The 23,960-nt window shown below is 44.0% G+C and overlaps 2 protein-coding genes across 15 annotated transcripts in view; one reads left to right on the top strand and one right to left on the bottom strand.

Annotated features, from left to right (window-relative positions):
- The window catches only part of ENO4 (enolase 4), a 49,831-nt gene extending 37,579 nt beyond the window's left edge, over positions 1 to 12,252 (top strand). The window contains exons 8-13 of one of the 2 annotated variants that reach the window (XM_073595799.1): positions 353 to 517; positions 652 to 777; positions 3,318 to 3,504; positions 10,655 to 10,722; positions 11,276 to 11,393; positions 11,745 to 12,252. In XM_073595799.1, the coding sequence (XP_073451900.1) occupies positions 353 to 517; positions 652 to 777; positions 3,318 to 3,504; positions 10,655 to 10,722; positions 11,276 to 11,393; positions 11,745 to 11,821 (741 nt within the window). In that variant the 3' untranslated portion in view covers positions 11,822 to 12,252. Of the gene's footprint in view, positions 1 to 349; positions 518 to 651; positions 778 to 3,317; positions 3,505 to 10,654; positions 10,723 to 11,275; positions 11,394 to 11,744 lie in introns of both variants that reach the window. The other variant, XM_073595798.1, reaches the window with a different exon arrangement.
- Positions 12,253 to 13,495: 1,243 nt separating this feature from the next.
- Positions 13,496 to 23,960, bottom strand: part of SHTN1 (shootin 1) — a 185,359-nt gene continuing 174,894 nt past the window's right edge. For 4 of the 13 annotated variants that reach the window (XM_073595793.1, XM_073595796.1, XM_073595794.1 and 1 more), the window contains one exon: positions 13,496 to 19,820. In XM_073595793.1, coding sequence (XP_073451894.1) covers positions 19,661 to 19,820 — 160 coding nt within the window. In that variant the 3' untranslated portion in view covers positions 13,496 to 19,660. The remainder of the gene's footprint in view (positions 19,821 to 23,960) is intronic. The other 9 variants (XR_012235640.1, XR_012235636.1, XR_012235639.1 and 6 more) reach the window with 9 other exon arrangements.

Here is a 23,960-nt window from a genome sequence, read left to right as displayed (position 1 = left end):
GTTTTCTATCATCAAGCTGCGATGTTTCATTGTCCCAATCTATACGACGTTGCCCTTGGCGTGTTTTATGTCTGGAGGTGCAGATGCTTCTCTTGAGCTCGGAGTGATGCACACTGATAAAACATTTTGGATGAATCTTCTCAAACAATCTAATATTTTCTCTCCTATTCTCGGCTGCAATCCCACATAAGTGAATCCATTGTAGCAGTACTCCATCACCTCGTAGAAGTAAACACATCATTTGTGAAATGTCAAGATGCTGCAGGGCCCTTGGGGGGGGGAGGAGAGGAGAAGTGAGGCACTTTTGTATTTAACAGCTTTTTTTTTTGTTTTCTCGCCTTAATTCCAGCAGTCGGGTACTAAGAGTGTGTCTGCACTGGGCTGTCTGGTATTAGCAGGTGACCGCATAGATCAACCTCTGGATTTATTGCGGGAAGCCTGCGAACAGCTTGGCCTAGAACTGGGAACAGACATCTACTTAGCCATAAATTGCGCAGCCCACGAATTAATGGACTACGTAAGTAGCCGATCGCTTTGCCTAATTGAAAGTGTTTGCAGATTTTATTTTTGTTAAGTTTAGCGCTTTTGCATTGCTGACCTCTGTCCTTATTATACAAATTCTCTGCAAAACACATTTCCATCTCCTCTTAGAACAAAGGTAAATATGAAATCATAAGTGGCACATGGAAGAGCCCCGAGGAGATGGTGGATATATATGTGGATATCATTAGTCGGCACCCAGCTGTCATAGCGTTCGTGGACCCTCTGAGGATGGAGGTAAGCCTCTCCTAAAACAAACTCTAGAATCATTTCCTTCAGCCACAAATGATAATTAGTAAGATGACCAGTGCTGACCGACTGGAACATTCCATCTAAATACTTGCCAATGTCCCATGTGAACATATTTATATAAAGAAAAGTGATTTTAATGAAAAGATTTTTCTTTTAAGAAATAACAAACATACTTTTGGACAGAGCAGCCCCAATCCTCTTCTTTTTGGATCCCCTGATGGCAGTCCTGGCTCCTCCCCCCTACCAAGTGCCCCCAATAGCAAGCCTCTTCCTATGGGGGCACTCAAACAGGCTTGCTGCTGAGCAGTACGCTGTATGTCCATTAACACACAGAGCACTGCTTGCCCCCCCCCCCCCAGCTCCCTCCTCATTGGCTTAGTGGCTGTGATTGACAGCAGCAGTAGCCAGTGAGGGGACAGAGACCTGGGAAAGCCACTGCTCTTGTGCAGATTGCTGGATCAAGATGGGAGCTCAGGTAAGTAATATGCCCTGTACACACGGTTGGACATTGATCGGACATTCCGACAACAAAATCCTAGGGTTTTTTCCGATGGATGTTGGCTCAAACTTGTCTTGCATACACACGGTCACAAAAAGTTGTCGGAAAATCCGATCGTTCTAAATGCGGTGACGTAAAACACGTATGTTGGGACTATAAACGGGGCAGTAGCCAATAGCTTTCGTCTCTTAATTTATTCTGAGCATGCGTGGCACTTTGTGCATCGGATTTGTGTACACACGATCGGAATTTCCGACAACGGATTTTGTTGTCGGAAAATTTTATAGCCTGCTCTCAAACTTTGTGTGTCGGAAATTCTGATGGAAAATGTGTGATGGAGCCCACACACGGTCGGAATTTCCGACAACAAGGTCCTATCACACATTTTCCGCCGGAAAATCTGACCGTGTGTACAGAGCATTAGGGTGCTGAGGGGGGGGAGCTGCAGCCAGGTTTTTTACTTTAATGCATGCGGTGCATTAAGGTAAAAAAAAAACAAAAAAACACTGAGCCTTTAGAACCACTTTAATTTTATTCTTAAGTACATCAACCTACAAGATAAACATCCCAATGTAGCAATCACACCTATAGAAGCATGTCACACATCCCCTTCCAAAACCATGGTCATTGTTATGGAGTTTGAATATGAGTTCACACTATCTCTAAATACAAAGCAGCATCCAGAAGGAACGTTACAGTGGGGGTTATTTAACAAAGATGGAGAGCGCTTTCAGGTTTTATTGTCAAAGATTAATTGAACAAGATAAAATTAGAAGCTGATTGGCTACAATGCAAAGCTGCATCAGGTTGAGTGTACCAGCTTTAGTAAATCTCCCCCATAATGTCCTCATTAAAATCTTCAGAAAGATGCAGTTTTTGAAGTGAGACAACTAAAGGAAGCCATACATTACATAACTTTCTTCCCGTCCACCACGGGTAGAAGGTAAGAAAATCGCTTGAATCTCCCATTAACACAGTGTTGATGGGGAGAATGCCTCCCGCAGTGCTATTGTATTGTGCTGGCAGGAGGTGCGGAGAGCTTTCCTGGCTGGCAGAATGATTACTGTCGGCAGTAATTGCATGTAGAAAAAACTCACAGGCTGGTTGTACGCAAGTTGATCGATGGATCAACTTGGGTACAATCAGCCTGCCTATACATGGATCAAAATTCACATAGTGCCTGCTGAACCGGACAAATTTTAATCCATATATGACCGGCTTAAATCTTTACCATCTTGAGATTCAAAATATATAGTCATAGCAACCTTGAAGTTCAAACATACATCAGACGGTTGGACCCCAAAGGAAATTGGGTAATTACATGCTTGTTATATTAAAGACACCCTGGTCATCCCTGCCAGATGGTCCATAGATCCTATTATTATATGCCACTGGGAAGCTGCATAGGTAAAGCTTAAGCTGGATACACACTATACAACTTTTGTTGTTCGATTTCCCTTACATTTACCTTCAACTATGTAGTGCAATGGCCTGCCTGATTGCATACAAATTGAAAGTGTTTAGGTGTGACCTCATATTATATGGTTTTGGTAAATCTAAAGGAAAAAATCTGAAGAAAATTGTATATTGGGTATCCAGCTTAAGTCTTCCATATACAATATAGTTTTCTGTCACTTTGGTATCCCAAAAAGTAAAAGGGAAACTCAACTCCAATAGTACAAATATCATCTTAAACTTTTTTCTAAAAAGTAAAGTAAAATTGCCAGCATTCTATACATAAAACGTTCGTACCCAATGTGTGCCAATAGCGTGTGAGGTCAGTACCCGACACACTCTGCCCTACATTTTTTGTCTGAAGACTTCCTTCAGATATCTATAGGATGTTTGCTGGAGATGACCCGGTTGTCTTTATTATAACAAGTGTTATCTGTCCTCTTTTTCCTCATATGGAGTTTCCCCTCTTTGTGGCTATAACAGCCTCCACTCCTCTGGAAAATATCAGAGGTGGGTGAAGTTGGCTGATGAAGGTACAGAGTATTCAGACTTGTCTGTGTTGTTTGGCTAGGATGTTGCACAGTGGGAGACTCTGGGGAAAACTGTCGGCTCCAGATGTTATCTAATCGCAGATGTTGCATCAAGAACCAAGCCCAACCTGCCATGTGGTGACCCCATCCGAACTTCCGGAGCCATCCTCAAATACACCAACCAGACAACAATTACTGACCTACTGACAGAGGTCCGGCTGATGGAAGGTGAGAAGTGACCATCCGCTGAAGGTGAACAAAAATGTGAAAATGTGTTTAATGTCAGGTAACATTACTGAATCCCAAGAGATGAGCAGAGGATTTTTTTTCATTCTCCTCCAATACAACTTCATGTGTAAACTTTTAGGATGGAGTCACATGACCCCCGGGATAGTTTCCAGGCAAACAAAAGTGACCTCACGCTGGGGTGGGGCTGTTTTCAAGACAGGTGCAAAGAAATGCACAGATAGATAACCTAGGGAATAAGAAAATCATTGACCTGCTAATTTTATCCTGGAGACATCGCCACTGACCAAAACTCAGGAAAAAAATGCCAATTTTAACCCTAGTGCCAGTTTGATATACTCCATGCCAGCCATATTTAGCATGCTTTTAACCATGCTGTAGCCTTTGTGGCATCCTTCGCCTCATGCTACAAATATATGTGGGCAGGGCTTCAGAAGAGATTTAGGTATCAAGTCAGTTGGGGCAAAGAAGGGGTCACTCATTAGTTTGGCAACAATTTTATGAGTGCAGTGAATTCTTATCTTGGGAGAAGAGTAAATGAAATATGTCCAGTCTGGTAAGAGATAACCAGAAGAATCCACAATCCACAGAGATAATTGCATGTACATTGCTGAATTACCAAAGCTACAACTTTTGTTATGTTTGTCAATATTAGTCATTGGAGTTATTCCCATCTTCCATTGGCATTCAGTCCTGAAATAGGATTTTTGTAGTCCATTAAGGAACACACAGAGTCTTTAACTTGCAGTTTATACAGCCACTGGCAGGAAGACTGGACACTGGCAAAAAAACAAACAGATATAGGCCAGTCTAGGATAATCCCTCCCACTACCAGTATGCCTCAGGTTTGTAGCAAAGCTGTACTGAGAACATGATCATAAGCACAGAGGAGAAGAACCTCAATGGAATACAAGAACATTTTTTTATGATCAGTACAAAAGTCCTGTTTTCTTTACCCCTTGGGGACATCCAAAAGCAGTCCAGCTGAGGCGTGTGCAACACAGCAAAAGGTCCATGAAAACTAGACTGCCTGCAGCCCAAGAGCTGTCAGAAGGAGTTTACGCCCAAAGCCGGCATCATATGAGGCCGACACGTCCAACTGTTAGCACTTTGATAACATGTGAACAGAAGACCAGATGGAAGCCTTACAGTCAGGGAAACAGTTACACTGAAAAGCCTAAGGAGCATCCACAAATCTAGTAAACTACACCTTGACCAGATGCTAGGGACCATAAGCTTGGATAATGGTCGGTCTGTGGCATGTAGAGATGGTGGAATGAGAAGTCCATGAACTCTTTCAGGGTTTATCCAGGATGACAGAACAAGTGAACCAATCTTTCTGAAGGAAGCAGTGGCTGAGAGAGAAACTTTCACAACTTGAGAACTTACAGACAATGGAGAGAAATTTCCTTCAGGGAACTGAAGCTAGACAAAGGGATGGAAGAACAATGTCCTGGTTGAGGTGAAAGGCAGAATCAACCTCAGTCAAGAAGGAAGTCCTGGGCCTCAGCACCATACCATATCATACGATTCCTATGAACAACGTTAAAGTATTTTTTGCAGCATAGGAATGCCAACTCAAACACTTACCTCACAGAGGTAATGGCTACAAGAAACATCATCTTGTGAGTGAGAGTAAGAAAAGGAATGTCCTAACAGTTTCCCGGGTGAGAGTAAAAAGAGAAATGTTCTAATAGTTTCAAATCAGTCTCTGCTGTTAGAAAGAGACCATTTGTGCCACTGAAAATCTCCTAGGGTGGCAGCCCCAAGACTCAGAAAGTAGACTTCCTAGCTTTTAGCATTGTAGGAATCAGACTGAAGCAGGATGGCAAATCAGTCCTTAGAATAGAATATCCATACATCTGGCAGTGCCCACGGAGCATCTTAGTAGGTCAGAATAACACTGACCTGGGCTAGTGTGGAGCAGTACGAATCACCGGAATACCCTTTAACTTGGTCATGTAAAAATGAGGAGGAAGTAATGTTAAGGGAGAAATTGCATAGATCTGTGTGTACTGATCCCAGAGAGCCTCAAGGGCATCTGCTGCTTTTACTTGGGAAACCCTATACCTGAAGACAAACCACACCTATGACCCCTACCTGCAGCACAGGTTCTGGAACACCTCTGGCTGAAGGGCCCACTAGCTTGGGACTTAGCACTGCCAGCTTAGCAAATCGACCTGCCAATTGTCGATAGCTGCCTGGAACGTACATGGCTGACAAAGGCGTGACAAAAGCAGGATGGCTTCTGAACTGGAGTGTTCTGATCTGAGACGGGAGTGTCTGAAGTTTCTCCTGTGGGATGAGCAGTTTGGCGGAGTCCAGAACTAGACATAGACTCAGGGATGGGATGAGTTAGTTTCAGTGGTGATTTCAGATCCACCTGAATAGCTATAATGTCTGGACAGTCAAATCTATGTTTTTTGACAGACACCACGCCGACTGTTCCAACTGGAGGTCATCTGAATATCCCACAATGGAGATGCCATGAGAGTGCAACAAGGCTAGTCCTGGGGTCAGCACCTTGGTGAATACCCAAGGTGCAGTGCTACAAACTGGTAATAATGAGGCAACATTAGGTGCAGGAATCACTGATGCTCTGAAAAGATGAGGATGTGTTGATGTTCACAGAAGCCGGAAAGACTCTCTGATGAATGGTGAAGATGACAGATTTGGCAGTTTCCATTTGGATTTTCTGGACCCGAATGAAGACTCTCAGAACTCTGAGATCGAGACGGGGTGCTTGCTCCTTTGAAACAGATTGGAGTAAAACCCCTGGAACTGTTCTGCCACAGAAACTGGGAAAATGACACCATGATTGTGAGAGACAAAGATCTGATAATCTGTGCAATGATAAAAGTTTGGATACCACCTCCTGTAACCATACACAACAGATGTTAGCTGTCTATGTATGCATGAGGCTAAAAAACAATCCCTGCCCTGGAAAGTGGGGGTGCACCTTCAGACACAAAGTGGTTTGTCGGAGGATTGGCAGACTGTTAGTGCCACACGTGGCAGGTGGACAAGGAGTCAAGCTTGGAGGGTCTCAACGAAAAAAACGTTACAGGCTGTTCTTTAAGCTTCTTCCACATAGGAAGATAGGTGCTCTTGCCACCAGTAGAATTCTTGTTGATGTTGTCAAGAGCCTGTCCAAAGAGATGCTGTCCTTCGAAGGCCATGCAGATCAACACTTTTTACACAAGGGTTCCACGGTACAGAAGTTTACCCAAAGTGCCCTACACTTATGTGCTGATATTAGACACATATGAGAGAGGAGGCTTTCAGCAAACTTTTACAGTTAAAATTCAATGCTACAGCCATCTGCTCCATGAATGGAGACCTATTGCAGCAATGGTTAGATCTCTTTTCAGGGATTTCCACCAGTCAGAGGTGTGTCCTTTAAAGCCTGGTACACACTGTGTTTTTTCTTTTTTTTTGTTTAACCCAGTAGGTTGAACGAAAAAAAAAAACTGTCAGCTTCGGTCGGAGCTGCTGTACTAACTGATCTCCCCTACTGAGCTGTTGTGTTCAGACAGGGGGTCCCCCCGCCAGAACCCTCTGATCAGTGCTTTCCGCCATTGGCTGAGAGAGCTGATTGGGAGTCGGCCGGCTGCTGGTTTTCCAGCGGACTGACTTCTGTCGGACAGGGTGGCATTACACACGGCATAAATGTTGTCCGTTTTTTCTTTTTAACCGGCCGGTGTCTCCTGACAATCAGCCCGTGTGCACGGGGCTTTACCGGAATAGTAAGCACATTGTTAAGGAGGGACACAGCCAGACCCACAGTGGGAGACCACTTCTGTACAAAATCCTCACCAAAGAGATACAAGGCAAATAAGCACTTCGGGGGAAGCAAGCAACTTATCAGGTTACTTATAATCTTCTTAGAGAAATAGTTGGAAAGCAAATGCAGCAAAAGGAAATTCTTTGTGGGCATAGGCGTTTAAAATGACTCAAGCCTGGACACTGGTAGAAGCAACAGGCTTATCCTCTAGTTTCAGCATGGTGAGTACCACATCAATCAGAGCTAAATAGGAATCAGACAATGGCTTGGAAGCTGCTAAGGCTCTGGGAAAATCAGATACAGAATCTACTGGAGAGGGTGCAGGAGTATGTTTGTTGCCTCTGCGATCAGTCAGCCAATAACTGGGTGACAGGGGTCATAGTCTTGCATGACTGTAAAAAACCTTAGCCAAAAGGGTAGAGAATTAAGCCACACCCCCTGACAGAGCTAAAGATGACTCCAAGGATGGGATAGACCCCATGAGCAGAGGACAACAGGATGCAGATGTTGGCACCGTGAACAGGCGCTAACATCCAGTGGAGGGTAAGCTGGGAGGATCCGGTACAGCAGGACTTTTTTTTTTTTTTTTTTTTAGCAATTGTTCAATCCTCCTGTAGGTGGCAGTATAACCTGAACGTTAAAAAAAACTTCCCATGTTCCTTGAAAGACAAGAAATAAAATTATTGTTATGGCTTATTAAATGGAGCTTTTTCCCTGGAATAAATTAAATGGACTCTGATTGAGACAACTTTATCCTTCATAAAATAAAATATTGGGGGTAAGTGGAATTGGCACTGCTAGTGTAAGTTATAATCTGGTGTATATACCAAAAAACAATAAGCAAAAAATCATTAAAATGCTATGTGCACATACAAAAATCCATAATAACAAAGTGCTTAAAATCAAATTGCTATATTGTAACAATCATGCATAAATTAATATATCATATGCATACTATAAACTTAAATTAAATAAAAAACAAAAACAAAATTCATATGCGAATAAGTGCTAAAGTGCATAAGTGCATAAAATCAATCAAAATGTTGTAATGCACAACAAATCTGCATTAGTGATGCTTCATGTCCATAAAGTCAATAAAAAAAAAATCCTTCAGTTCATATCAAACATTTAGAAAACCTTTCCCCTGAGTAAAATAAGTGCTGCCAAAAACGTGCTCGCATTCAGGCAGTGGCTTTGTGTCACACTCGTGCCCCCCACTCTTATGCTGCACTCACCAGATAGCAATCCCCTTCACGGGGTCACAAGCCTCCACAGTACCAATGACTGTAATGGAAATCCCCTCGATTGCCTCCTTTGCTCTCCTCTGTCACCATAGTGTCATGGAAAGATAATAATTGGACCCATAGCGTGACTCTGTATTAATATATTTATTTGCGTAATAAGTAAAACACTTACGAGAATCCAGCAGATTACAAGCGTTTAAATCTAATTAGAAAAAGGATGACCAGGTTGCGATGCGTTCCACGGACCAAACCAGTAATGACGCAATAACTCCAGCTTACGCATTTCGTCACAAAAAGTCATCTGAAGCATTGCCATCTTTGTGACGAAACGCGTAAGCCAGAGCTATTGCGTCACTTCTGGTTTGGTCTGTGGAACGCATCGTGACCTGGACGTCCTGTTTCTGATTAGATTTAAATGCTTGTAACCTGCTGGATTCTCGTAAGTGTTTTACTTATTACGCAAATAAATATATTAATACAGAGTCACGCTATGGGTCCAATTATTATCTTTCCATGATGCTTCAGAGACAGAGGAGAGCAAAGGAGGCAATTGAGGGGATTTCCATTAGTCATTAGTACTGTGGAGGTTTGTTACCCCGTGAAGGGGATTGCTATCTGGCAAGTGCAGCATAAGAGGGGGGGCACGAGTGTGACACAAAGCCACTGCCCGAATGCAAGTACGTTTTTATCAGCAATTATTTCACTTGGCGGATATGATTTCTAAATGTTTGATATAAACTGATGGATTTTTTTTATTGAATTTATGCATTACAACATTTTCATTGATTTTATGCACTTTGGCATTCATTTGAATATGAATTCTGGATTTTTTTAAAATGTCATTTAACTTTATAGTATGCATATGATATATGAATTAATGCATGATTGTTAAAATATAGCACTTTGATTGATTTTATGCACTTTATTATGGATTTATGTATGTGCACATAGCATTTTACTGATTTCTTGTTGCTGATTTTCAAGTTTTTTGGTATATACACCAGATTATACCATACACTAGCAGCGCCAGTTCCACCCACCCCCAATATTTTATTTTATGCAGTGCCATCTCCCTGCTGGTGGCTGGCTTTAGTGTGGAGGCAGCAGCTGGTAATCTAGTCCATAGCACAGAACTTTATTTCTTTTCTTAACTCTATCCTTCAGACAGTGCAAGGCATTCAGTGGTGAATGATAGTGCACAGACAGTTGTCAGTCTGCAGCTGCTCTTTTGCTCCAATCATTTTGTAATCCATGTATAATTCTATATTTCTGTTCAGCCATACTATACACCCAAGTGGGGATGGAGGGCACACTGTACACGGTCTGCAGTTTTTGCGGCACCTGTGTCCTTTTGCTCTGTAGACTAATAATGATCATTGCCACACTGATAGCCATGTGTGCTGTATAAACTCTTCTTTCTCAAACCAGAGTATTTTCTATATTTCTTCTCTGAATGGGAAAATACTTCACCCACAGCAGGAGGCACAGGCTAGTGTCAGTGAGGCACTCACAGATATGGTCCATGCAATCAATGTACAGTCCAGACACCAGAACCATGGTCATTAGGATGGTTATCTGGGGTACGCCTAATCTGTGTGTGGATGCCTTGCACCTTTTTACAAATAGACACACCACACAGTCATGCTGACAGTTCGTAAAATAAAGTTTTAAGTCAAATTTGGGGTAGAGAGTGGAAATTTCTATTTGCCTGGAGTTCTGCTTTACACATGTCATAGCTTTATATTTATATAAGAGTAATAAATGACATACATGTGAAGTTCTGCATCTCATACACAAGGCCCTTGGTGTCTCTATCTACTATACAAGGCCTCTGGTGTCCCCATCTCATACTCAACTCCCCCCCCCCCCCACATATGTCTCCATCTCGTCCTCGAGTCCCGCCCATGTCTTCATCTCATACTCAAACCCCCCCCCCATGTCTCCATCTCATACTCAAGTCCCCCCTATGTCTCCATCTATTACATGTAGCTCCCAATGTCAATGTAGCTCCCCTCATCTCTTACTGCTTACTAAAGCACCCCACTTTTTTTGCACCCGAGTATAAACTGTACAATTTTTAATGACTCCTTTTTTGTTTTTACAGAAGAGAAACGGGTGATTGTTCTAGGGTGTCCCCATGAAGAGTGTTCGGGGAGCAGCGTGGCAGATCTGGTATGGTTCTATACAGAGTATCTATAGGGGGCACTCACTATTTACAGGGATGTCTGAGTAGAGAAAAAATCATCCCGCATCTAAAGTGCCCTAGAATGTTCTGGAATGTGGCTGGTCCTGATCTCTACAAATGTTCTGCTCTCCAGGCAGACAAGCAGGTCATTTCTTAAACTGGTCATTTTCCTCAACACTCAGATCATTTCTGGCAAGACAAGTTGACTGCCATGGCATGAGTCCCATCTGTCTGTGTCATCCCAGCTCTACTGGGTTTTTCCCTGGAGACAGTACTCAGGTGTACACCAACTCTCTTGTGTCTGTTATACATAGGCTGTATCCAATGCAGAGGTGTTTGCAGCTCTCTTGTGTCTGCGTGTTATACATGGGCTGTATGTGGTACGCGGCTCTCTCCCATCTGGCTGTCTGGTAGACAAAGGCTGTAGAAATGTACAGAGGTGGACACAGTTCTCTGTTCTAGCTGTGTGGTAGACATAGGCTGTAGAGGTGTATAGAAGTGTACATGGTCCCTTCAAGTGTCATTCTCTTATCTCTGCAGACCGTGGCGATCGGTGCACAGTTCATCAAGTTGGGAGGTCTGCTCCGAGGAGAGAGGACAGCCAAGTATAACCGTCTACTGGCCATAGAGGAGGAGCTGGTGCAGAGTGGGATGCTGGGTAATAAAAAAAAGTCCCTTTCTCCGTGCCCTTTGCACACAGGACAGTCAGAGGGAGGCCCATGGTTCCCCTCCTCTGCTTCATTTCTCATATATTTTATGCATGCATGAGACCACATATTTCCACCCCATGTTTGTTTACATCCTGTGCGCAGCTTTTTTTTTTTGTTTCAGCAAAAAATTCTACTAGAAGTTTTCTCCACCCCAAAATTTGGAACAATCCACCATTTCCAGCTGAGAGAATCTGGAGGCGGATGCAAATTTTTTTTCTTATTTTATAATTGAAAAGGAATTTATTTGCAGGTTATATATTTGCTGGTTATATATTGTCTGTATTTTTCTCTTTTTTCAGACTCGTACTCCGCATTCGACTTCCCTGTGATCTGGAGTGAATCTCAGAATTCAGAGGAAAATAGGCCATCAACATGACACCCCCCAGGGTATCACAGTCTGTGCTGTACAGCACCATGAAGCATGTCAGGATCACACTGTACAAACAATGAAAATAGAATAATGAATTCTCTCTCAATGCCAACCACACAGAAAGATGCAGCACTAAACCTTCCTGCCTCTCACTGCACCAATAAAAGCTACTGAAAAGTGAAAGAAAACAATATGATTGGATGGCAGGCCTCCAGGGCAGTGATAATACGCTATATTGTCAAAAGTATTGGGATGCCTGACTTTACACACTGATGAACTTTAACCACCTCAATACGGGGCACTTACACCCCCTTCCTGCCCAAGCCAATTTTCAGCGCTGTCACTGTTTAAATGACAATTGCGCAGTCATGCTACGCTGTACCCAAACAGAATTTTTATCATTTTGTTCCCACAAATAGAGCTTTCTTTTGGTGGTATTTGATCTGCGTTTTTATTTTTTTGCTAAACAAAAAAAGACCTAAAATGTTGGAAAAAAAAGTTTTTCATTTGTTTCTGTTATAAAATTTTGTAAATAAGTAAGTTTTCTCCTTTACGGACGAGCATTGATAGGCGACACAGATGGGTACTTATGGGTGGCAATGATAGATAGCATTGTTAGGCATCACTGATGGCACTGGCAGGCATTGGCATTTCCCTGGTGGTCTAGGGTGGCATTCCTGGGTGGGCTGCGCTGATAAACAATCAGCACAGACCCCCCCCGTCAGGAGAGCAGCCGATCAGCTCTCCTTTACTTGTGTCAGTCAGACGCGAGTGAGGAAAAGCCGATCAACGGCTCTTCCTGTTTACATCGTGATCAGCCATGATTGGACACGGCTGATCACGTGGTAAAGAGCCTCCGTCATAGGCTCTTTACTGAGAACGGTGTGCCAGACTGACACACCGCATCACCGATCACCACAGGCGCGGGAGAGCGGTCGTTCTGGGAGGCCATCATATGACATCCACCCAGAACGAGAGCCACGCCACCCAGTTAGCCCACCCTTTGCTGCTAAAGCACCTTCAACTCTTTTGGGAAGGCTGTCCACAAGGTTTAGGAGTGTGTCTATGGGAATGTTTGACCAATCTTACAGAAGCGCATTTGTGAGGTCAGACACTGATGTGACACAGCACACCGACACACACAATACGCAACACATCGGAATGTTGCACATGACAACACACCAGCACGCAGACACATGACACAACACGCAGATACGCCGATAACCATGTCACAACACACCGGCACACAGACACATGACACAGCACGCATACACATGACACAACACGCCGATACCCATGTCACAACACGCCAGCACGCAGACACATGACACAACACGCAGACACGTCGATACCCATTTTACAACACACCGGCACGCAGACAAGGCACTGACAGCACCACTGCTGGTAGAACAGCGTGGGATCATTTGACACCAGACATATCAAACTTCCACACAAAGGAAGTGATGTCATTGGCAGCGTCTGACTTCCCACCCAATAAGACACAGGTTCACTGCAACCAGTCAGATCTTAGCTGAGTACAGACAATTCTGGGTTACAGCACTGTGTACAGGAAGAGCGGGCCGCCTTCTTGGAATCAGCCTTTCAAGCCCGTAGACTGGACTTTGCACAGCTCTCTACCGATACATACAACTCAGACTGCATAGAATGAGAGCCGAAGCAGATTGGTAATTCTGACTTTAATCGTCAAATCACAAGCACCAAATCCATGTGAATGGAACAGATGTAGTATCATCCACAAAATCATCATCGCTAAACAATCAACAATATTCACACCCACTGAACGCTGTGGAAAGAGGAATGCTTGGAGCGCACTTGTCATATGGGACAGTGCAGTTTACGGTCACACATCACTAATGATACAAACATACAATAATCCAGTGTATAGAGTAAAACATGTGGCCTGCAATCATCCTGCTGGGATGAGGCACGCAGCGCAGGATGCAGCATTGTGCATCAGACCAGCAAAGTCACATCGTATCCGGTGTATACAGGGATGTGGGACAGGCTGAGCTCCCTGCGGGAAATGACTATAAATCAGACTGAGCCCCCCTGTTTATAAAGACCAGTACTGCTATTACTTTGTGACTGGAATACATTGAATCCAGCAGGTTCCCTATTTATAACGAAGTTCTGAAAATTGCACAAATTCCACAATTCTATGAAGAATCGCCAGTCTGTGTCACTCAGCCTGGCCAGATCCAGTACTGAGTACAACAGAGCTACTGAGAGGTTTGTATTTTGACTTTTGTAGATTGGTGAAGATCAGTAAAGGGTAAGAATGGTTTCCCAACCTTTATAATCCGATCCTTGTACACTGAAGAGCCATCCCCCAACCACACACTGTACAACCAGCCAACGCCTGCGTCACATCAAAGCTTCTGGCCGTGCAGGGGATTGTCACACTTAAAGTGATACTAAAGGATCATTTTTTATTTTTTAAAAATAACAAACATGTCATACTTACCTCCACTGTGCAGCTCGTTTTGCACAGTGGCCCCGAACATCCACTTCTGGGGTCCCTCGGCGGCTCTTCCCCGCATCAGCTAACCCCCTTTAAGTAGCTATCTCCCAAGGGGGTTACCTTGCGGGCGCGCTCCCGAGTCCAGCATTCGGCGTGCATAGGGGCCGATTGCAGGACTCGGCCTCAGCGCCCATGTCATTGGATTTGATTGACAGCAATGGCTGCTCTGCTATCCATCTATCCAATCAAGAGTCGGGGACCCGTGGAGAGAGGGGTGGCGGGGACGTGCTGACGGAAATTAGGGGCTCAGGTAAGTAAAACGGGGGGGCTAGGGGGCCGGTGACTACAAGGTGTATTTTCACCTTAATGCATTAAGGTGAAAAAACATGAGCCTTTACAACCCCTTTAATAATTATGAGAAATTATTTAAAGGACATTTTTAATGCAACATCTTCCCTTGTTTTCCATTTCACACGTTTATGCTCTGTGTACATATATCATTACAACCTATAAACCAAAGCAGTTTTTTTTTTTTTACAAAAAAAAAAAAAGATTACTTTAAGCTGGTCACGATGATAATAAATAATAGTTTTGTATTTAAAGTAAAATCTATTTTGTCGGGTCCACTGAGTGACATAGGAAATCAGAAACAATCAGGGTTTACTGCTGCCTACAGTAATTTGGGGCACTGGCAAGAAAAGCACAAGCCAGCCTCCATATAACACCTACACGCAGCATGATTCACTTTTCTGAGAAAGCAGTACACCAATAGAAACCACAGAGGGCGGAGCCCTGTGTCCCTTAAGAGAAAATCTTTTGCATCATCCATTGAGGGACACAGGTGAAGATGAAGTCCCCTGCCAAGCAACAGTGTCTGCCAATGACTGCAGAAGGCTACAGGGAATCTACATGGAGCTCAAACCAGGCCAGAAGATATCCCCAACCATCAGAAAAGCTCCACTTGATGGGACATTGAGCCCAAATAACCAGATGATGTAACAAAAACAGGTGGAACAAGGCAACTCCCTCACAAGGAAGAACAGACCAATGACGTAATAAGGTCAAGCAAAAGAACATTGGGTCAACCCCTGGAGAACAGGTCCCCCAGAGGGAGCCATAGACAAAACATGTCCTCATAGGGAGACCAGCCGATTACCAACAAAAGGCCAAAGCCTTACACTCCCAAACCTAGGAAACTGGGAGGGAAGATACTAGGATATGCAAAATGGCAAAGGGGTATAATTATAAAAGTTGCCCAGTGATGCAAATGGTAAAGTAGGTCCTGATGCTTCAGCCGAATTGGCCTTACTTAGGGCTCTGTGGCTGATTGCTTTTCATGTTGCCTCCTCACTGCCTGTTTTAACCCTTAGAATGTATTGCACTCATTTGCAGTGCAACCCCATTCAACTGAACGAGTTGGATTCAGTAGCTGAATACAACAGGAGGCTGTATGTTCTTGTTCAGGTAGGTGGTCAGGGAGCAACAAGATTGCGGCTCAACCAACTCTTTTTACCGCACATCTGAACAAGACCTAAGTGAGTTTTCAGAGACAGGGTCAGCTCTGGGCTCAGAAAGCACTCTGTGGTTTCTTAAAGGTTAAGTTCACCTTTCATAACATTACATCCATATTCAGGGTCCCCCGACCCCTTGCTCTGACAGTCAGCAGGGATCTTCTCCCCTTGCTGTAAAAAAACCCCAAAAAACTCTGTGTGCTGTGCGGGGCTCCAGCCACGTCACTCATTCACAGTGATTTGTGAATGGAAAACTACAAGTCCCAACAGCCTTGGCAGCTGTCGGCGTGTATTTCTTTATTAACTACCACGGTTCTGTGAGCGCTGTGGTAGTTCAGTGATTTTTCCTGTCAGTGTGTATGAGGTACGAGCAAGCAGACACACCGACAGTCTGCAGGAGTCCTGCATGGCTTCAGTGATCTGCTGATCGCTGGTGCAATGCTTTACAGGCTCCTGCAACAAAAAATAATACATGCACTTTTTTTACTTGGAAATTAAATGTGCATTCATTATTTTTTGTAAAAAGGTGAACTTATCCTTTAGCTTAATGCAGAGTTCAGTGCCTGAAGTTCACATTCCAGGCTAGTTCCACATGTCCAGTACAGCAGGGTCCTAGTACAGCCTCCAAAGCTACAAAGAAGACCAGCTCAAGCAGCAGTGTAGGGATCTTAATTGAGGTCACAGAAGAAAAATATTCTGGTAAAGGCTAGCAAAAATTGAGTTAGACCGTTCCGGTCCGCCTGTCAGTTTTTCAGGCAGATCTGAACGGACGTTCCATTCACCTCTATGGAGCAACAGATGTCAGCAGTGACATGTCCGCTGACATGCGATCCGCTAAATCCAGACGGATGGAAACCCTTTTTTCCATCTGTCTATTGGATCGGATGAAAATGGACAGGTGGATCCGTTTTCATCCGATCCCCCATAGAGGAGAGCAGAGCTCTGACAGGTCCATCCCTGCACAGTGAGCAGAGACAGACCTGTCATTCGCTGGCTTAGCGGGGATCAAAAGATCGATCCCTGCTGAGCAAGCGGAGTCTGTCGAAATGAACAGCCTCGTGTGAAAGGGGCCTTAGACTTGTTTCAGCAGAGCTGGAGAATAGATGTCTAATGTCCTAGGACACTAGCAGAAAAAGAAAACTGAGCCATGCTGAGTAGTGGACAAGTTATATAGGGACTGGTTTACAACGTTTCTGTTTGCCAGTGTCTCAACCTCCTGTAGTCACCAGTATAACCCAACTATTTCAAAACTTCTGTGTCCCTCAATGGATGATGGAGAAACTATCTGAAACTGCTAACACATCGGATTCCCTGTATGTCAGACTCAAGTGGTGTGGAAGATGAAGATAAGGATTCCCTCTATGTAGTGTGGAGATGAGGATGTGGGTTACCTGTATGATGGACTCCTGTAGTGTGGAGATGAGGATGTGGGTTACCTGAATGTTGGACACCTATAGTGTGGAGATGAGGATGTGGGTTACCTGTATGATGGACTCCTGTAGTGTGGAGATGAGGATGTGGGTTACCTGAATGTTGGACACCTATAGTGTGGAGATGAGGATGTGGGTTACCTGTATGATGGACTCGTGTAGTGTGGAGATGAGGATGTGGGTTACCTGTATGATGGACTTGTGTAGTGTGGAGATGAGGATGTAGGTTACCTGTATGATGGACTTGTGTAGTGTGGAGATGAGGATGTGGGTTACCTGTATGATGGACTTGTGTAGTGTGGAGATGAGGATGTGGGTTACCTGTATGTTGGACTTGTGTAGTGTGGAGATGAGGATGTGGGTTACCTGTATGATGGACTTGTGTAGTGTGGAGATGAGGATGTGGGTTACCTGTATGTTGGACTTGTGTAGTGTGGAGATGAGGATGTGGGTTACCTGTATGATGGATTCTTGTAGTGTGGAGATGAGGATGTGGGTTACCTGTATGTTGGACTTGTGTAGTGTGGAGATGAGGATGTGGGTTACCTGTATGATGGATTCTTGTAGTGTGGAGATGAGGATGTGGGTTACCTGTATGATGGACTTGTGTAGTGTGGAGATGAGGATGTAGGTTACCTGTATGTTGGACTTGTGTAGTGTGGAGATGAGGATGTGGGTTACCTGTATGATGGACTTGTGTAGTGTGGAGATGAGGATGTGGGTTACCTGTATGTTGGACTTGTGTAGTGTGGAGATGAGGATGTGGGTTACCTGTATGATGGATTCTTGTAGTGTGGAGATGAGGATGTGGGTTACCTGTATGTTGGACTTGTGTAGTGTGGAGATGAGGATGTGGGTTACCTGTATGATGGACTCCTGTAGTGTGGAGATGAGGATGTGGGTTACCTGTATGATGGACTTGTGTAGTGTGGAGATGAGGATGTGGGTTACCTGTATGTTGGACTCCTGTAGTGTGGAGATGAGGATGTGGGTTACCTGTATGTTGGACTTGTGTAGTGTGGAGATGAGGATGTGGGTTACCTGTATGTTGGACTTGTGTAGTGTGGAGATGAGGATGTGGGTTACCCTGTATGATGGACACCTGTAGTGTGAAGGATGAAGCTGAAGATTTCTGGTAAGTTGGATTTGTAGTGAGGAGGACGAAGATGATTTCAGCATTTCCCGAGGCAGACAGCTCTGCGGTGTCTTCTGTTTCCTATCACAATGTATACTAACCATGCAATACAACTAAATCCAGAACTATATGAGAAGATTTAGCGAGGGGTATTACTGATGTGCAGTGCAGTTACGTAGCACAGGGGGTAAGAGGTTTGTTGCTGTGTCATCATGTAGTGTACATTATATGAGATCCATGCAGTGCAGTATACAGCAGAATGATGAGCGTAATTTAAAGCGTAAAGTAAATATATAATCTTGTATGCAGGAAACCATGTCCGGGAGCAGAAGAGGTTTCTGGGTAAATGCCACATTTGGCTGCCATTGCAGAGGATCTTCCAGTTTTTCAGATCTCGCAGCAGTGTGTTGCAGGCTGTCTCCATATTTCATCACACAAACAAAAAGGAATATTAAGATTTTCATGTAGAGAATGGCAGTAAATGACACACAGCGAAATCCTGAATATCTGTCCCATCTATGGAACCCTCCGGTGCCACTCAGCAGAATGACATGATGTGATCGGGGGTAACTGATACCCCACCCCATGTCACATGATGAGAGACGCTGTCACCATAAAACACGAAATGACATTTCAGCCCTTTCATCAATAAAGATTAAGAGAGCGATAAGCCAAATTCACAAAAAGCATGTCAGATCAGACAAATACTAATGGTGGCGATCAGCGAACCAGATATAGAAGACTGACCCGGCCGAGGTGATGGAAGGGCTATTGTGCATTGCATTGTGGGAAATTCTGTATCCCATTCATTTACTCCTCCCCACCTGGCAATCTGCCCACCATGTGCAGTCATTTCTCTGGGGCCCAATCAAAAATCCCCTCATATGACTCAGGATTGGTGGCAGACTAGACTAACCTGTTCAGCCATACATTAATGAGCCTCCATTAATATAATATCAGATCTAGCAGAGTATTTGTGAATCTGTCCGTGGGTATAATGAACCCAGACCCAGAAACTGAGATGAGGCCAATGTAATGGCAACAAGGCGTCATGACAAATCAAATCACCACACTCAGCGCTTCCAGACACGCAGCGGATACCAGACGGAGAAAGGTTGGTGCCGGGTGTCAAAGGTGCAGTGCAGGTAGTTGTGCTGTACATTGTGCGTGTGCGGTGACAGGCCCCAGGCGTCGCACGGTTCAGGCACCAGGTGAAAGGGGGTGATGTCACCTTCCTGAGGTGGACAAGGAGAAAGTAGACAGAATTTCCGACGTTTATTGTCCTTACTAGCAATTAGAACTGTCCTCATCCTTCCCCCGCGGGGTGGCCAGATGTTCACCATTAATGGGCGCGGTGTTGCAGTTTTCCGCAGCCCTCAGTGCAATACCCAATGTGTTTCCAGTAGTGTCTGCCTTCTCTATAGAGCTCCGCAGGGCCTCCGCAGACCTGAAAACAGAGAAAAACTTGGTCAGTCCAATTCATCAGTTCTGTGCTATTTTCTGTAGTGTGAATGAGGCAGAAAACAGAAGACCACTTCACAGTAAATTCATCCAATCACAATCATTAACCAACTTATACACCTATCTGCATTCAGAGACATAAAATCAAAACAAGACTAACTCCCTGCACAAGAGGCAAAGGTCAGCATAAAGATAATCCACTGAGTCTGCTGAGAAATAGGGCAGGCCATACATGATGCGATTTTCTTTCCAGCACAGAAAATCGCTAGATTTCCCCATCAACACAGTCAGTGTTGATCCCTCCCACTGAGCTGTTCTGTTCTCCCGGGAGGGGAGGGGGCACGGGGAGCCATGATTCACATGTAAAAATCTTACATACAAATATTAGTGCAGCGCTCAAATAAATATATGTGAAAAGATAAACAAAAAAAAAAAGGACCTCGGTCCCACAAATATAATGGCCACCCGAAGTGGCAAAAGGTCCAACGGAATGTGTGATGATCAAAATATTGATTGTATGAACCAATTAAATGGTATCATAAACAAAAATAAATACACATAATATATAAGGTGAAAGAAATTTGTGCCTAAAAATGTAATTTTGTCACTCAAACTTCATAAATGAATCAACATTCAGTGTATAATAGTCCACTATAGGAAATGAGACCCATGAGTTGAGAGGTCGTCACCTGTAAAAGGACACAAAAACGTCTTCCCTCGTAGTGTGGTCCGCCACCATACAGTAAGATTGGCACACTTAAAGCGGGGTTCCACCCAAATTTTGAACAATATCTGTATGTATTTTCTTCCTTGCCTAGATGCTGACATGCCGTTTCAAAAAATTTAAATCGCCGTAATTACCTTTTATTTTTCTATTCTTCTTTGCACTTCCTGGTTCTCCTCCCGTGGGAGTAGGCATGTTTCTAGCCTCTCCCAGACTCCTGGGAGCTAGTCTCAGGCTTCCCAGGATGCCACTGAGCATGTGCGGGAACAAGCGGTGAATGCTGGGAGCACAGCATTCACCACATCCAGGAAATAAATGCTTGTGGGCTTCAAATGCCCACAATGAAGATGGAAACCGCCTGCAGTGAATAATATAAGTTATTCTTTCCGACAAAATCTGACACAGGCGGACATATTACACACAATATGTGAGTATGTAATGCTGAGAAGAAAAGTTTGTGAATGAACTCAAAAAAAAAAAACGATAGATAGGTGGACCCCCGCTTTAACAGAAGGGGTGGACTGGTGTGTATTGAGTCAATCATGCAGTTATGAGGGATCACCTCAACAATATCCCACACTGTCAGATAGATGGTATGGGAATCACTCCGTCCAAGGCTGGATGGAAAGGATCCACTTTCAAAAGCCAGGCTCCCATTATATGGTAGACCACATCAAAATGGGTAGGCAGTACACGAACATATGTGAAGGAAGCAGCCACAGTCTGATGGCGTGTGACTGTTTGTTTCCTACACATGTTCGTGAACTGCCTTCCCATTTTTGATGTGGTCTACCATATACTGGGAGCAGTGGGGGCCCGTGGTAATTTTTTTTGGGGGGGAGGGGCGGACGGAAAACAGTAGCACCCGCCCACGACGGTCGGGCGGGGGGTCTGGTGCACTCATCCCATCTATGCTGCGCTTCACTGGCGGCTTCAGCTTTCCCTTCCTCTGCTCCCCAAGGGCATCGGCGGCTTCCATTTCCTCCCTCCTCCTTGGCGGCCAATCAGGAGTCTTCCTTTTTGGCCAATCGGAAAATGGGTCTCAGACCTGCTTCTGATTGGCCGGATTGAGGATCAGTGTTACAACATCGAATATTCATTCACTGTTTTAACACCTGGGTGGGCTCATGGCGCAATGCTCTGCGCTCCGAGCCCACCCTATTTTGAAGCCTATTAGAGCCTGCGGCTGTAATCAGGTGCTTCAAAAAAATCACCCCCGCTGCTGTAATTCAGGCGTCCTGAAAGGGGCCGGATGCATGAATAGGGGGTGGCGTGGATAGAGGGGCCGGCGCCCGGGCGCTCCCTAATGGTCGGGCCACTGACTAGAGGCCTGCCTTTTGAAAGTGGATCCTTTCCATCCAGCCTTGGACGGAGTGATTCCCATACCATCTGACAGTGTGGGATATTGTTGAGGTGATCCCTCATAACTGCATGATTGACTCAATACACACCAGTATGAGTCCACACCTTCTGGTAAGTGTGCCAATCTTACTGTATGGTGGCGGACCACACAATGAGGGAAGACGTTTTTGTGTCCTTTCACAGGTGACCTTCTCTCAACTCATGGGTCTCATTTCTGATAGTGGACTATTATACACTGAATGTTGATTATTCATTTATGAACTTTGAGTGACATAATTTCATTTTTAGGCACAAATATTTTTCACCTTATATAATATGTGTATTTATTTTTGTTTATGATACCATTTAATTGGGTTCATACATTCAATATTTTGATCATCACACGTTCTGTTGGGACCTTTCGCCACTTCGGGTGGCCATTATATTTGTGGGACCTAGGTCCTTTTTTATTCATCTTTTCACATATATTTATTTGAGCGCTGCACTAATTTTTGTATAAAAGTTGTTTGCACTATATGTCTAGTGAAGTGTCAGCTGCCACATGGAGTCTCTGAGCGCAGTTTTTAGATTTCCATCTGTATGTAAAAATCTGGGATGCCGGTTGTCCATCAGCCTGGGTTCACACATATGCAATTCGGGAACCAGTGGGATTCCTGTGCGGGTTCACACATTGCATGCCACTCGCAGGCAGTTCACACTGCCCTCTGCGAACCGCTGCTGGTGTCAATAGAAAGTTAATGATACCCCCAGATCGGCTCGAAGATCGCAGTGAGAATTGTCAAATGGTACAGGAATTGGATTGCATGGGTGTGACCACAATCCGATTTCAGTGCGGACCAAAAAAAGGATGCTGCACCATTTTGGTGCGAATGCAATGTAATTTCAGCCATAAAGTCTGTATGGCTAAATTTGCATCGCACAGACATCGCATGTGATCTGCACAGCAATGCGGTGCGAATCACATGGGTTGTCTGCGTTTGCACCAGTGTGAACCCAGCCTTAATCGACTTGGGTACATTCAGCCTGCCCATAGATGGTTTGAATCTCGGACAGTTTCTGCTGAACCAGCTGAGATTCGAACTGTCTATGGTCAGCTTTCAGTCTTCACAGCACATAATGAACAAAAAAACCAAAAAAAAAACCTATTGTTGAACTCACATTCCTTCTTTATATCGCCACCACACGCCATAATGAAAACCTGCAAGCTACAATTAACGTTTCAATTTTAAAAAGTCATACAGTTATACGGTTATACATTTATATAGCTCTGACATATTCTGCAGTGCTGTACAGAGAACCCTGAACCATTCACATCAGTCTCTGCACCAGAGGAGCTTACACTCTAATGTTCCACCACAGTCACACACTATTATTATTATACTTTTATATAGCTCTGACATATTACATAGTGCTGTATAGGGAACGCTGAAGCATTTACATACGTTTCTGCACTGGAGAAGCTTACAATCTAATGCCCACCCCACCCTCCCCTCCCCCACAGTCACACAGTATTAATATAATTATATTTTTATATAGCTCTGACATATTCCATTGTGTTGTACAGGAAAAAAAAAGTTAACCATTTACATCAGTCTCTGCACCAGAGGAGCTTACATTCTATTCTGCCTGTGGGTTTATATTGGTTGTGCATTCAGCTTGTGTGCACACAGAAGAGTTCTCAGAGGATATTTGCATATTCTGTACCTTATGTACTGAGATATATATATATATCTCAGTACTTTTTTGTTTACGACACCATATCATTGGGTTCATACATCCAATATTTTGATCATCACACGTTCCATTGGGACCTTTCGCCACTTTGGGTTTTTCGGCTTTGCTGCCTTCTTATATAATGCTAAAGGTTTCCACTTACTTTTAACATATGCAATAAGTTTATCTTTTTTTTTTTTATTTTTTTACCTTCTCTAATTTCTCATAAACGTTTTCTGTGCAATCTTCTCAGATGAAATAAATTGTGCATTACACAGAAAAAAAAAAAAATCTTTTTTAGTGTTTTCAGAACGAAAATGGTGGAAG

This window comes from Aquarana catesbeiana, linkage group LG08 (genome assembly GCF_042186555.1).
Source record: "Aquarana catesbeiana isolate 2022-GZ linkage group LG08, ASM4218655v1, whole genome shotgun sequence".
Taxonomy (NCBI): Eukaryota; Metazoa; Chordata; class Amphibia; order Anura; family Ranidae; genus Aquarana; species Aquarana catesbeiana.
The sequence above is the reverse complement of the archived record's forward strand: the minus strand, read 5'-3'. Positions and strand labels throughout refer to the sequence as shown.